General features: G+C 44.2%; 1 protein-coding gene across 1 annotated transcript; it reads left to right on the top strand.

Moving 5' to 3' along the window:
* Window positions 1-2,490: 2,490 nt before the first annotated feature.
* On the top strand, window positions 2,491-13,021 carry LOC104941519 (C-myc promoter-binding protein-like; the record flags this gene model as incomplete). The annotated part of the gene is made up of 12 exons (XM_010766621.1): window positions 2,491-2,632; window positions 4,538-4,657; window positions 4,944-5,036; window positions 6,081-6,191; window positions 6,471-6,620; window positions 7,109-8,307; window positions 9,086-9,305; window positions 9,729-9,832; window positions 11,195-11,370; window positions 11,671-11,838; window positions 12,490-12,670; window positions 12,767-13,021. Coding segments are annotated over 12 exons (2,919 nt in total), but the record flags the coding sequence as incomplete, so codon positions are not given.
* Window positions 13,022-13,191: the final 170 nt, after the last annotated feature.

Here is a 13,191-nt window from a genome sequence, read left to right on the forward strand (position 1 = left end):
TTGAAACAAAGGCATAAATTACACGCTCAAAGTCTAAAAAGGATAAAACTGGTTGAATTTTGGACAGGAGCCTCAAGTGATAAAACTGGACTTAACCACTGAGTTGATCTGTTTATCCAATTTAAAAGCACCTTCAATTTTGACGCCCAGATTTGTGACCATGGGTTTTGCATACGGTTGCAGGGAACCCAGGTCAATGGAAGGGACATCACGATTTGGTCCAAATACAATGACCTCCGTTTTGCTCTCATTTATATTTAAAAGTTTAGCGCCATCCAGGCCTTTATGTCATTAAGACAGTCAAGCAGGGGCATCAGAGAGCTAGTGTTTTTTCTTAGGGGTAGATATAATTGGGAGTCGTCCGCATAAAGGTGGTAGGAGACGCCATGTTTTCTAAAAATTAGTCCAAGGGGGAGATGGTATAAGGAAAATAAAATAGGCCCCAAAATAGAACCTTGGGGAACTCCACAGGATAGGGGGGCAGAAGAGGATGTAAAGTCACCAAGTCTAACAGAGAAAGATCTCTGGGACAGATAGGACCTGAACCACTCTAAGGCAGTGCCCCTGATACCCACACAGTGCTCTAGACGAGAGATAAGGATGGAGTGGTCAATCGTATCAAAGGCAGCTGTGAGGTCTAAGAGCATAAGGATGGCAGAGTCACCAGAGTCTGTCGTGACCAGTAGGTCATTGAACACTCTTAGAAGGGCAGACTCAGTACTGTGAAGCGCTTTAAAACCGGATTGAAAAATATCGAAAATATTGTGTGCATGTAAAAAAGACTGCAGCTGTAAGAGTACGGTTTTCCCCAATATTTTTGAAATAAAAGGAAGCTTCGAGATGGGTCTGATGATGACAGAGGAGAGGGAGGCTGCTTTAGCAGTGTGCAGTTCCTCGGAGACAGCAAGGAGAGCAGTTTCTGTTGAGTGACCTGCCTTGAAACCAGACTGGTGCGGATCCAGAAGGTTGTTCTGATGGAGATAACAGGAGAGTTGTTTAAAGACAGCGCGTTCAAGTGTTTTAGACAGGAACGGGAGGAGAGAGACAGGCCTGTAGTTTATAACATCAGACGGGTTGAGAGTGGGTTTCTTTAGGAGAGGGTTTACTCTTGCCTCCTTGAGACTGTTTGGAAAGTGACCAGAAGTTAGAGAAGTGTTGATGAAATGGGTGAGAAACTGTAGAATATCAGGAGCGTTAGTCTGAAGGAGGTTTGAAGGGATAGGGTCCAGAGGACCCTATCTTGTTGCTCCTCTCTTGTTGGTTCTTCATCACAGTTACGTCTCTGCAGACTCTCAGCTTGCAGATATATAAAACACAGGGATATCTGCAGTAGCCCCCCCCTCAAGGTTGCACCCACCCGTGTGCGATCATCTACAGGTGTCAGAATAGGAGTTAGAATAATTTCTAAAATAAAACTGAGATAATGTTTTTCATAAGAAATTATCAGTAGCTACAGAAAATGAAATCCCACCTGCAATTATTCATAATCAAACAAAGTAGAGCTTCATAGCCATGTATTTTTTATTTACAATCACAGAAAAACCTTCATTTAGTGTGTTACAAGACTGGTCATACCTAATAATTATCAAAATGGGGTATTCTTGCTCAGCCAATATACTGGTCTCTTAGGACTGTGCAGATTAACAAAAACGGGATTTTGTTACTTTAACAAAGTGCCAGGCTAGCCGTTTCCACCTGTTTTCATGCTAAGCTAACTTCTCCCTGCTTTAGCTTCATATGTAATAGTACGAGTGGTATCAACCTTTATATTTAATCCCAGCAAGAAATGTAATCAGTGCATTTTCCATTGACAAATAAACAGAATAAGAAAGCACTCACAGTACAATACAGTCCTCTCCTAAATAAATAGTGTGGCTTTGACCAGATGTCTGTGCTTTGGTTGTAAGCTCTGCAGGGGTACTGCCACTTTTATTTGGCCCAAATCCTGAGAGGCTTCACAGAGGAGCAGCCAGCGTAATAAAAGCAGTTCTGCTCAATGGCATACCAGTGGTGTTTTTTTCTCAGGGGGTTTCTGAAGTGTATTTTAGGAGCAAACAGAGACTGTCGAACGTGACTCGGCCACCAACAGCTGCAGTTTTTTTTCTGAAGTTGAGAGAGAGTGTGCTGAAGTTCAGGCCTTTGATGTAGATATTATTCAAGATATTTATATCAAACAGGGGTCAGGTCAGTTTTAGTGCAATGTTGGGTTGAAATCGAATGAGTGAGCTCTTATCTTTACACAAAAATAATTTATTGAGAATATAAGAACATTTCATGGTGGAAGGTATTCGCAAAAAGAACCATCCATAAATGTATAATTTAATTAAAAATGATTTGATTCCATTGATGCTACAAGAAAATGCAATCAGGGGCATTTAAAATAAATCTGTCAGCGATCCTTTATTCTTTTAAATTTGATCTCCTCCCCCTTTTTAATTGTCTCCCTTCTCCTCCTCCTCCACCTCTGTGTCTCTGTTGTCCTGGGTCCAGGCGGTGTTGGAGAGCACGTGGCCCTCCAGCACCAGAGGAGGGTACTTCCTGTGGATGAAGCTGAGAAATGTAGTTCTGGGAGTGGCCCAGTTCAAACAGGCCCTACGACGACAGGCTGCCCACACACAGAGTCCTCTGTCAGGTACAGTAACAGCCAACCAGAACACTCGCACGTCTGTGAAAACAAACAATATTGTTGTCTCACTAAACTGTTTCTGCACCGGCCTGCAATGATCCTGCAAGCTTGACATACAGTATATCTGAAAGACCTTACACTTTTATTTAATGCTCACAGTTTGTTAATGTGGTCCAGACGGATTCAAAGAAAATCTTAATACTTCGTTTTGACTTCAACAATACACTGCAAACCGTTATAAAAAGAATCTGATTGCACAATCAAAGGACCAAATGTATTTCTCATTCAAAATGTTAAGAATTTACTTCATTGAGTTAATATATTTGTTTTTTTCATTAGGCTTTCATTAGGCTATCTACATGTCAACGCATGTATAAACCCATCTTACAGATAAGCTAAAGTCTTAATGAGGCGCACACCAGATAAATTCTTAACAAAACAAGCTGAATATTTCAGTTCAGATTGTCCTAATCATGAGTTTATTATGTTTTTCTCAACAAGCGCTAATAACCAATAATAATAATTATATGCAACGATCCGTCATTTAACCCATAATGCCTTACGATTCGTGCTTCTTCTCTAGTTCAGAAAGTTTGATACCCAGGACAGTCGACTGCAATGGCCAAGCAAAAATGATTACATAACAAATAATATTGCAAGGTAGTATTGGCTTGATTGAATTATTGAAAATATCCGGGGGGGAAAAAACATATCACTTAGACTCGTTATCAGTAGTAATTACTGATTCAGTATAATATATATATAGATTATGATAAGTAATTACAGAACAATTTGGTTATAACATTATAAACAATACACATTTCTACTACAAATGCATTTTCAAATACATCTCAACCATGTTAACGAACTACCCAGCATTCCTAAGAAAATAATACCTGACAAGCAGAGTTGTACAGATACAAGCACAACCAGCTCAACATGTGTGATTTAACTCCCCTGCATGTCAGTGAACACCTGCACAGCCGGTGCATGCTAATCCCAGTCAATGCTAATCCCTGCTTTTTAAAGATACCACGCGTAAGCATTGTGTTCCTCAGACGAGTTCAGATGAGTTCAGTGCTGACTCAAAGAGACAAATTCTCCTGGGGTAACACACACATCTATACACACTCGCACACAACCAGGAGACACAAGCCAGCGTATCACTCCACTCCTGCCAACCTTAGCTGTATAATTACAGTGAATGTCACCCACAGATCATTAAACTCTCCTTCAGTGACATTAAAGGTGAAAACAACGTTTCCATTAATCGCACTGGAAATATCCTGAAAATAAGTGTCATTTGGTATTTATCATAGAAAGAGAACCTGCTGCAGTTGTTGAATACAATGTGCTAAATTGTAAACAGGGTCTCCTTTATAAGACTGCTATCATCTGGACCCTAAAAAACAAAACATTTTAAATTCAGTAAATATTCATTTATTATTTGAAAATGTATTTTCTGTATATTTAAAATGATGTACACACATTCTTGTAGAGACGTGTTAAAGTACATATTTATCTCATCCGTTGTGCAGTGATTAAAATACTCTTTACTTTGCATTCTGAGTTCATTGTAATTGCAGTGTAACATTAAATCAGCCTTTAGTTTCCCTATATTTAGAACCAATTTAAATCTCAATGTTCCAATTTATTTACAGTTGCAAAGAGGTTCCCGTCCAGAACATTTTAAGAAACCTGAAATTAAAGAGAGAATTAAAGAGTTTTGTCACATTTTGGAAGTTTAAATGTCAAAAGAACCCACCAAAATACAGTTTTTTCAAGAGATTAGACAAAGGCTAATCTGGTGTCCGAGTCTCTGTCTTCTAAACATTTAACATTTAAAAGTAGTAGAGTTGTGGAGCAGTAATGGCGCCCGGCTTCCTGTAACGCCTTGTTGTCTTTGGGCAGATGGCAGCGACCTGGACGCTGTGAGTCACGGCAGCCTGGATAGCTCTGCCGACACTAACCTGGCCCCCTTCGCCTCTGACTCGGCCAAAGTAGACCCCATTGACGATAAATCTAGCACAGGTACACTCAACACGCCGGCTGCGCCACTCAATCTAAGGCAGCCATCTTGTTCTACATCTTGTTCTTCTCTCTCAATGACATTTTTATTTTTATTTATTTTTTATCCTTCATTTGTCCCACTCACCGACCGGTCTCTTCCTCATTTACCCTCTTCCTCCTGAACCTCCTTCCCCTCTGCTGCCTGTTTTTCTTCCACCTTCTTTACATCCATGTTTCTCCCCGGCTGTGCTCTGTACCCTAACCCCGCCCTTCACTCTGGCCCTGCCTGTGTTGCCCTTGCATGCAGTCGGCCGGGGGAGCAGCAGCGTGGGCGCCAGGGCCCCGGTGGCGCACTCACACTGGGGGGGCTCTGAGCTCAGAGAAGCTACCCACAACCCAGGTAATCCGCTCTGTCAGTCTGCATGTCTCTCTCTCTGGTTTCTCTGCCTCATCTCACTTGACCTGTTTTATTTTTCATCGTCACACTTTTCTCTGCCGTCTCGCCTCCTCTTCCTGTCATGTCTCTCCGGCACACTCTGCTACTCATCGCTCTTTCTCTCTCACTCCTCCTTTCAGCACTGAGTGATGTGTCATTGCCAATTATTGCGAGTAATTACCCAGTCACATTCTTTTTGATTACGGTAATAGTTTTAATCATGGAGCTGGCACCTCAGCAGGAGACTTCTCCTCGTGTGCAGAAGTCTGAACCGCAGCTCATCAGAAGGGAAGCACCGTGATCATGGTTATTTATTTTCTCCGCCATCAGTCGATCGATGCTGCCGAGCTGTGCAGCCTCATGCTTTATTTAGAGGTGAAGGTTCATGGGAAAGATGAAAAAGGAGAACAAAATCATCAGACAGCTGGTTGCCTGGAGACCCCGAGTTTTAGAAGCAGATGGGAGAGTCAGCCTGGAGAGCGGCACGTTTTTTCACGTCAAGTCTTAACAGTAAAATTCATTAGCAGCTGTGAAACTGCAGTCACTTTCCCGACAGTAACTGTGGATCTCTGCATGCCCTGAGGAGGATTATCTTTATTCATCACAGCTTAGCTGCTTTTCTCCTCTCCTCTCACCACCGCAAGAGTGATGAGCCTCCAACAAATGAGGAGATGAAAGGGAAGAAATGCCTCTCTAGGTTTCCCACTTATGTATGATTCATTCACTTCGCATACAAATGCTGTAAAGCCACAATAGGTTCACTTTTTGACACCAAAAAGCACTGGATTTCAGTAGATACTGTGAAATGAAAGGCCCTCAAGCCAATAATGAGAGTGGTGTCATGTACAGTGTTGTTAAAGTGCCGCTATTTCCAGAGAGTAACTTTTGCCTCTGCTTAGATTTTCCATTTAGCATATTTCTGTGATCTTGTGGGTTAACATCACAGACTTTAGTGCCTTTTCATATCCCTCTCATCTGATTTCATACGTGTCTTTCTCTGTTCTCTAGGGGATCAATCGGATCTGGGTTATAACTCACTGTCCAAGGAGGAGGTCCGGAGAGGAGACCCCGGCGCTCCGGACTCCAAAGATGACAAGAAGGAGAGCGACTGCAGCTCCTGTCAGTAGTCTGTCTGATCTGATACCACCTGATATTTCTGTCTACTGTACCTTCTAAGAAAATCATCTCACACGAGAGATTTCCCCTTCCTCTGCCTTGATCTTTCTCCCTCAGAGATGATTCTTTTTTTGTGTGGTTCTCAACATCAAAGCATTTCAGTCGTGTGTTTTCCTTCCATGGAATTGTTTCTTTTTTTTAAAGAACAGTGGTGTGATTCAAGCTGTGCTTTACTGTAAAAAAACAAGACTGATTTATAAATTGTAATTTCTGTGTTGGCAGTGTCAGAGACAGAGAGTGCCAAGGGGAGCAAAGACTGCCTCCCTCAGCTGGACATGGAGCTCCACTCGTCCTTCAAACCCCGCGGCATTGTGCGCAGCAGCTATCCGTATGACGAAGCCTCCTGTAAGCCCAAGAGCTCCGTCAGCGCGGGTAAATAATTCCCATCCAAGTGTCATCTTTGTCGGAAGTCTTCTCAATAACTTAATTATACTGTTGGTGTTTGTTATTGCAACCTGTTTAGATGAATTCAATACCCATAAGGCTCAGCTCATGTTGACACAGGAAAGAATCAGATCTTTAGTATGTAGTAGTATTTGTGAAAGAGATTCACTGTATGTATCCTATCTTTACATTCGGCCTGTCGTTGGCAGCCCATTCCAGCAGAATTTGAGGCTCATTATTTACTTTCTTATTAATAAAATGTTTCTTGACAGTAGTTCATCTGGCAAGCTTGTGCCCTTTTCACTTTTATATTAAAGAACATGATATTGTCAATCAGGAGGATTTAATGTCCGTCAAAGCTTTGAAGTGCTCCAGAAGTCAGTCACCTAGCATTGTCTGGACCGAAAGAATGCTCCTTATTATTACTTGATCTTCTCAGGTTTGTTTCTAATACTTACTAATGTTCCCTCTCTCAGGCCATGTTGCAGGCCTCCTCTTTTCCTCCTCCCTGGACGACATCGGTGAGGTCCATGGCAACAGATTGCTCAGGAAACACAGGAGTGCTCTGGAGGAGGTGGTGGGCAGCGCCGGCAGCGGCTCTGCTCTCGACTGGCAGGGGGGGAGGGGCCGCCAGCTGAGCGGGGACACGGTGGGCAGCAGCGGCACCACTGTCCTGGGCCTGGGGATGAGCCAGGGGGAAACAGACCCAGATAAGATCGCGGGACACATGGGCGCGGACGTCAAAATTCTCTCTGGTGCCAAATTCAGTCAGAGTAAGAGACCTCGTTCGCTGGCTCTGGGCGGGATAGAGGGGGCGGCTGCTTCCAGAAGTCTTGATCACGGGGAGGAAGAGGAAGAGGCGGAGGGACAGGACTCCAGTGATGAGGACAGAGGTAACACAGAGGCCATTTTTGATTTGGAGGATCTGGATTTAGACAAGCCTGCCACAGGGGCTGGCATCAGCTCACACAAATGTAATAAGAAACCTGTCGGACGCAGCGTGAGCTACGGGGGCGTGAGCTACGGGGGCGTGAGCTCCATGACGACCAGAGGAACTGTGAAGCGCACAGACATACAGACGGGCTACGACCCTCTGAGCCTCCTGGTGGCAGAGACACAGTCCGAGGAGCAGAGTGAGGACCGGTACCCAGAGGGGGACGAGGACAGCACTCCCAGCGCCCGAAGGCACCTGGCCAGAGAGATCGAGCTCTACATGAACCACATGGGCAGCCCGCTGAGCAGCAGGACCCCCAGCATGGACCTGCAGGAATCCGCCAGCCCCCTCCTCCTCCACCCCTCCTCCCTCTCAGCCCCCCGCAGAGCCAGCCTGCCCCACAGCTCCCCCCTCAGGGCTGTTGGGATGCCGCGCTCCTGCACCTTCCACCCGCCCTCGCCCTCCCAGTCCGTCTCACGCCAGCGCCTGCTCTCGTCCCCCTCCTGCCACAGCTCCAGCACCACCCCCAGCGCCAGCCCCCGCCCCAGCCCCTACAGGGAGAGGACGGACAGGATGAGCCTGGCGTCGCCTTCCCCCTCCTCTTCCTCTTTCGCTCTGGACACTCTGATCACACCAACGCTCGATGTATTCAAGACCAGCATGTTCTCCGCTGGGAAGGGCGTGGCAGAGAAGGCCAGCCGCTGGTATTCCCGCCTCTCCACATACACAACGCCTACCAAGGTATGTGTGTTGGGAAGGTGAATTTAGTGTTGAATGCAATACAGCTGAAAGAGAGCGTTTACCCAATTCATGCAGCTTTTAGTCTCTGCAAAATAACTTAATTTCACACAAAATATATGTTTAAATATGGCTCCCTGAATCAAGAAAACCCCATGCTCATCCTGTCTTATTGATATCTTCTGTTCTAAAGAGTCTGTTCCAAGTAGGTCCAATATAAATAGTGACCCAATTTAAAACCCTGTTTGTACATTTTCATTAAAAAAATAACAGACTTATCGCTACCTAATAGAATAGAATTGTTTAATGTCATTATACATGTACAATGAGATAAATAAATGCTTCTCCCTTTCAAGGGTGCCATCAAAACATCACAACATAAGACAACAAATACAATATATATATATATTAGTGTTTGGTGAAGGAAAATATTATTTCACCTACATAAAACTTCTGGGATAAATTGTTTAAATTCTCTGTTTCTGTGTCGGCCAGTATTTCTGTAAGCTCTCTACGCAGTAAGATGACCCTAAAGGTGGAATGCTGCTGCCATCTAGTGGCATTTTGAATGTCAGTGAAATAGTCTTACTGTTATAAAAGCCTTCATTGATAACTAAATAAGTCAAGACTTCTACTTGACTTACTACACGGCACACTACTACAGGCTACTGCCACACAGATAGCGTACATTTCACATACATCTGCACCTCGTGTTTTCATTGTAAGATCAGACCTCTGTGCCGTCCCCGAAGACACTAACCCGCCTCCTCCGTTTCTTCAGGACGGTCACAGTGACCGCCTGAGTATTTCCTCCCTTGGCTTTGGAGATCCAGACTGCGCCTCGCTGCTGGATGACGAGGACTGTGATGGCTCCTTGATCTCTCCACAGAGGAACGGCCCCTCAGGGCCCCGCAGGAGCCCCCGACGCAGCCCCCTGCGCAGCACACAGCACAGCCCCTCTGCCGGCCACAGCCTGGGCAGACCCACATCTCTGTTCCCTGGTAAGAGAACATTCTTCTCACTCACTGAAAAGAGCTGAAGGGATATTATATTACTAACTTTCCAGTGTCTAATATAATCAAATCCCCTAACGTATTAAAAACACATTTTCTTTAGTACTTTATGGCTATAGCTCGATTGACCAAGGCTCAGGATAGCTATATTTGCCTCATGCTTAATGACAAGAAATTAGACACGGAGACGGAAAATGTCAAGCAGTCTATTAAAACATGTTATGAAAAGGAAAAAGGCATAAATATGTCGTACTTTCACCAAAAAAAAATACAGTAGACCTGTTTCCAAAAGAGGCAGGATGAAGGTCATGTTGTTACAAATGCCTTTGTCTTAAACATCTCAATAAATCTATGCTGACATTTTCACTCAAAGTATTGTCAGATATCCTGATCTCTCTTAACCTCCTGCAGGATGTGTGCTCTCCCCCCCCGGCTTCCCTCTGCCAGACAGGTCGGACCTCGGCTCTTCACGCTACACCAGCAGCACCAGCATCTTCAACAACTATGCCATGGAGGTAAAACCATAAAGCTGTAGAGTAGAAACTAAACTAATGCTTAGAAGACGCTTATAGAAAGTGTGTCTGCTTCTGCAACAGATATGTACGACAGAGTATTAGGGCCACAGATTTCGAGAATAAAGTCATAGTTACGAGATTAAAGTCGTAATACTACGAGAATAAAGTCGTAATGTTACGAGAATAAAGTCATAATTATGAGTCGTAGTTTCATAAGTGACTTGAGAAGGAGACAACAGGAGCGTCCTGCAATACAATGAGGAATGTGGAGCATCTTGTGAAGTAGTAACGAAGTACTTAATCTTTTGGCACATCAGCATCAGATTATCATAAGTATTAGAACTTTGAAAAGGTTGTGCAAGAAACTATGTCTATTATTTCGAAGCAAGAACCAAACGGACTTGGAGGAGATTGTCTCCTTTCTGCAGGAGGAAATGGCTGGTTCTGTCCGACTACAAGGCTATCGTTGGTTACATCTACGAGCTGTTCAAAGGGGATTTGTTGTTTCACAAGAAACGATGAGACTTGTAATCAAGGCTTTGGATCCAGAAGGAGTTGAAGGATAGCCTTTTAGTGGAATCGGAATGAGCTCCCCATTGAAATCAGGACAGCAGAAAGTTTACACATCTTCCGGCGCAGACTGAAAACTCATCTCTTTCGACTCCACTTCGAGCAATAGAATTGCTAACAAAGCACTTATATACTAATAAAGGACTGGCTTATCTAAAGCCAGTTGAGTAGCACTTGAAATGTTTTGGCTCTATGAAACCTGATGTACTTATATGATTCTGTTTTCTTCAAGCTTGTGTCTTGTTGGTCGAACGCACTTATTGTAAGTCGCTTTGGATAAAAGCGTCAGCTAAATGCAATGTAATGTAGTCGGCCAGAAGCAGCCATTTCCTCCTGCAGAAAGGAGACAATCTGCTCCAAGCCCGCTTCTCAAGTCACTTATGAAACTATGACTTTAATCTCCTAATTATTATTTTATTCTCGTAATATTACGACTTTATTTTCGTAACTATGACTTTATTCTCGTATTATTACGACTTTATTCTCGAAATCTCTCTGTTTTTTTTTCTAAGTGTGGCCCTAATACTCCGTCTTAGATATGAATGTATAACAGGTTATTTGGCTACAAGGGTTCAAACTCTGCAAACGGGTGGTACAATATTATCATGTGCTATTATTAATAAATAGTTATCCAGTCTGTCACATCAAATATGTCTGATTAAGTAAAAACATGTGTAACAGCTTTCAAAATTGCTTTACAGACCATAACAGTGAAGTAGTTTAAATAGATGTTATTTAAAACCTTGATGACTTTTATTCTGTAAGCTCACCCACTGCTCTGTGTGTTTCCAGCTGCTGATCTCCAGCTGTTCCCGCTGTAAGACGTGCGACTGCCTGGTGTACGATGAGGAGATCATGGCAGGCTGGACTGCGGACGACTCCAACCTGAACACCACCTGCCCCTTCTGTGGAAACCCCTTCCTGCCCTTCCTCAACGTGGAGCTCAGGGACATGCGAGGCCCCGGCAGGTAGGGGATGAACTGCTGTAAAAATGTAGTGGTGGGAAGAATGGGGAGATGAATCCATATTTTAAGGATTGATTACGTTTTATTTTTAAATATGCATGGATCTCCTGAAAACCTGGTTTTAAAAGGGAACATATCATGATTCATGACAAACTCACTTTTTCAGTACATTTGGCTATATCTGGCATTCTTAATAAAAACACAAACTGAATTAGGTCACAATGACTCGCACAGAAGATAAACTACACCTGACTTTATTTCCTGGATGTCATTTCCCCGCTGTGTTTCCTCTCAACTCCGCAGGCTTTTTCTGAAGGGCAGCCCTTCGGTGGACGAGGAGATGACCTCGTCGTACTCCACCTCCACGGGTTTGGACACGGGGACGTCCACCTTGTCCACCCCGTGTCCTAAAACAGCTGCCTTTCCTCCCTCCCCTGGGATCGCTGTCCAGGAGTGCGCCGGGAGTGGAAGGTACTCACCACATCCTCATTGATTAACATGCGTATCCTAAATTGATTCTTCTGTCTGGTTTGCTGTATTATTGACAAACTTGTAGCCTTCTCAGGTTTGATAGTAAAGCAGCAGGGAGGATTGAAATCACGTGCACAGAATTACCTCAGAATTTGAACATTGTAAATGCAGGTTAGTCTGATAACTCAATGCGTTTTAAGTAAGAACCCAGTGCAGCTACGTCCACACGCTCCCCATCTGCATTGTAAAAGAGCAATGTGAAATGATCTGCAGCACCTGTTGCTAACAAAGCTGCGTGTGTGTGTGTGGGAGGGGGGGGATGACCGAGGGTCCATTTGCTTGTATAAAGTCCCTCTTGAGGTCATGAAATGGGTAAGCAACAGGAATGAACAGTGCATGCATGATATCTTAATGCTGACTTATTAGTGAACAAAACATTGTGTGTTTGGTTTTTGATTTTACTGAATATTATTCATGTAATATAGACATCTGGATTCTGTGTCTGTGTGATGTTTTTATGGAAGTAAAACCATACCACCCCTGGAATACGTATTAGCAGATTAAAAACAGACTTCTCTTGAGAACAAACTTGCAGCTATATGCGATTTAGTTATCATTTTGACTGTGAGATTTGTGTTACAAACTTCACAGGACTCCATCGACCAATGCTGAAGGTATCAACATCCCGTCTGACCAGCGGCAGGAGGGTCCGTCCCCCGGGGGGCACATGGCCCGCAGCATCAGCACCTTCTGTCCCCAGGACGGAGCACCAACAATTAACCACCGTTTGCCGGCGTCAGGCAGCCTGCCCAGCCGTCTGAATGAAGCCACAGTATGTCACAATACTGAACACCTACAAAAACACTTCACCGTACATATTTTACATATGACGGTTAGAAATGTGACCTATAATTCCTGTCTCACTCAGGACCCGCTGAATATGGAGTGGCGGCTCCACAACCCTGAGCCGGTGACGGTGCCCTACCTGAGCCCGCTGGTGCTGTGGAAGGAGCTGGAGAGCCTGCTGGAGAACGAGGGCGACTCGGTGATCACCGAGGCCGACATGGTGGACCAGCATCCCATCATCTACTGGAACCTGGTCTGGTACTTCAGGCGCCTGGACCTGCCCAGCAACCTGCCCGGACTCATGCTCACCTCGGAGCACTGCAACAGAGGCTCCCAGGTATATATATATACACACACACACACACACACACACACACACACACACACACACACACACACACACACACACACACACACACACACACACACTACATAATGTGTGATAACGTGCTGTGTAGTGAAAATTAGGTGGAAAGTTTGACGTTTATGCTTAACATAGTGCACTTC

The sequence above is a fragment of the Notothenia coriiceps genome, unplaced genomic scaffold, assembly GCF_000735185.1.
Source record: "Notothenia coriiceps isolate Sejong01 unplaced genomic scaffold, NC01 NC01_scaffold00003478, whole genome shotgun sequence".
Taxonomy (NCBI): Eukaryota; Metazoa; Chordata; class Actinopteri; order Perciformes; family Nototheniidae; genus Notothenia; species Notothenia coriiceps.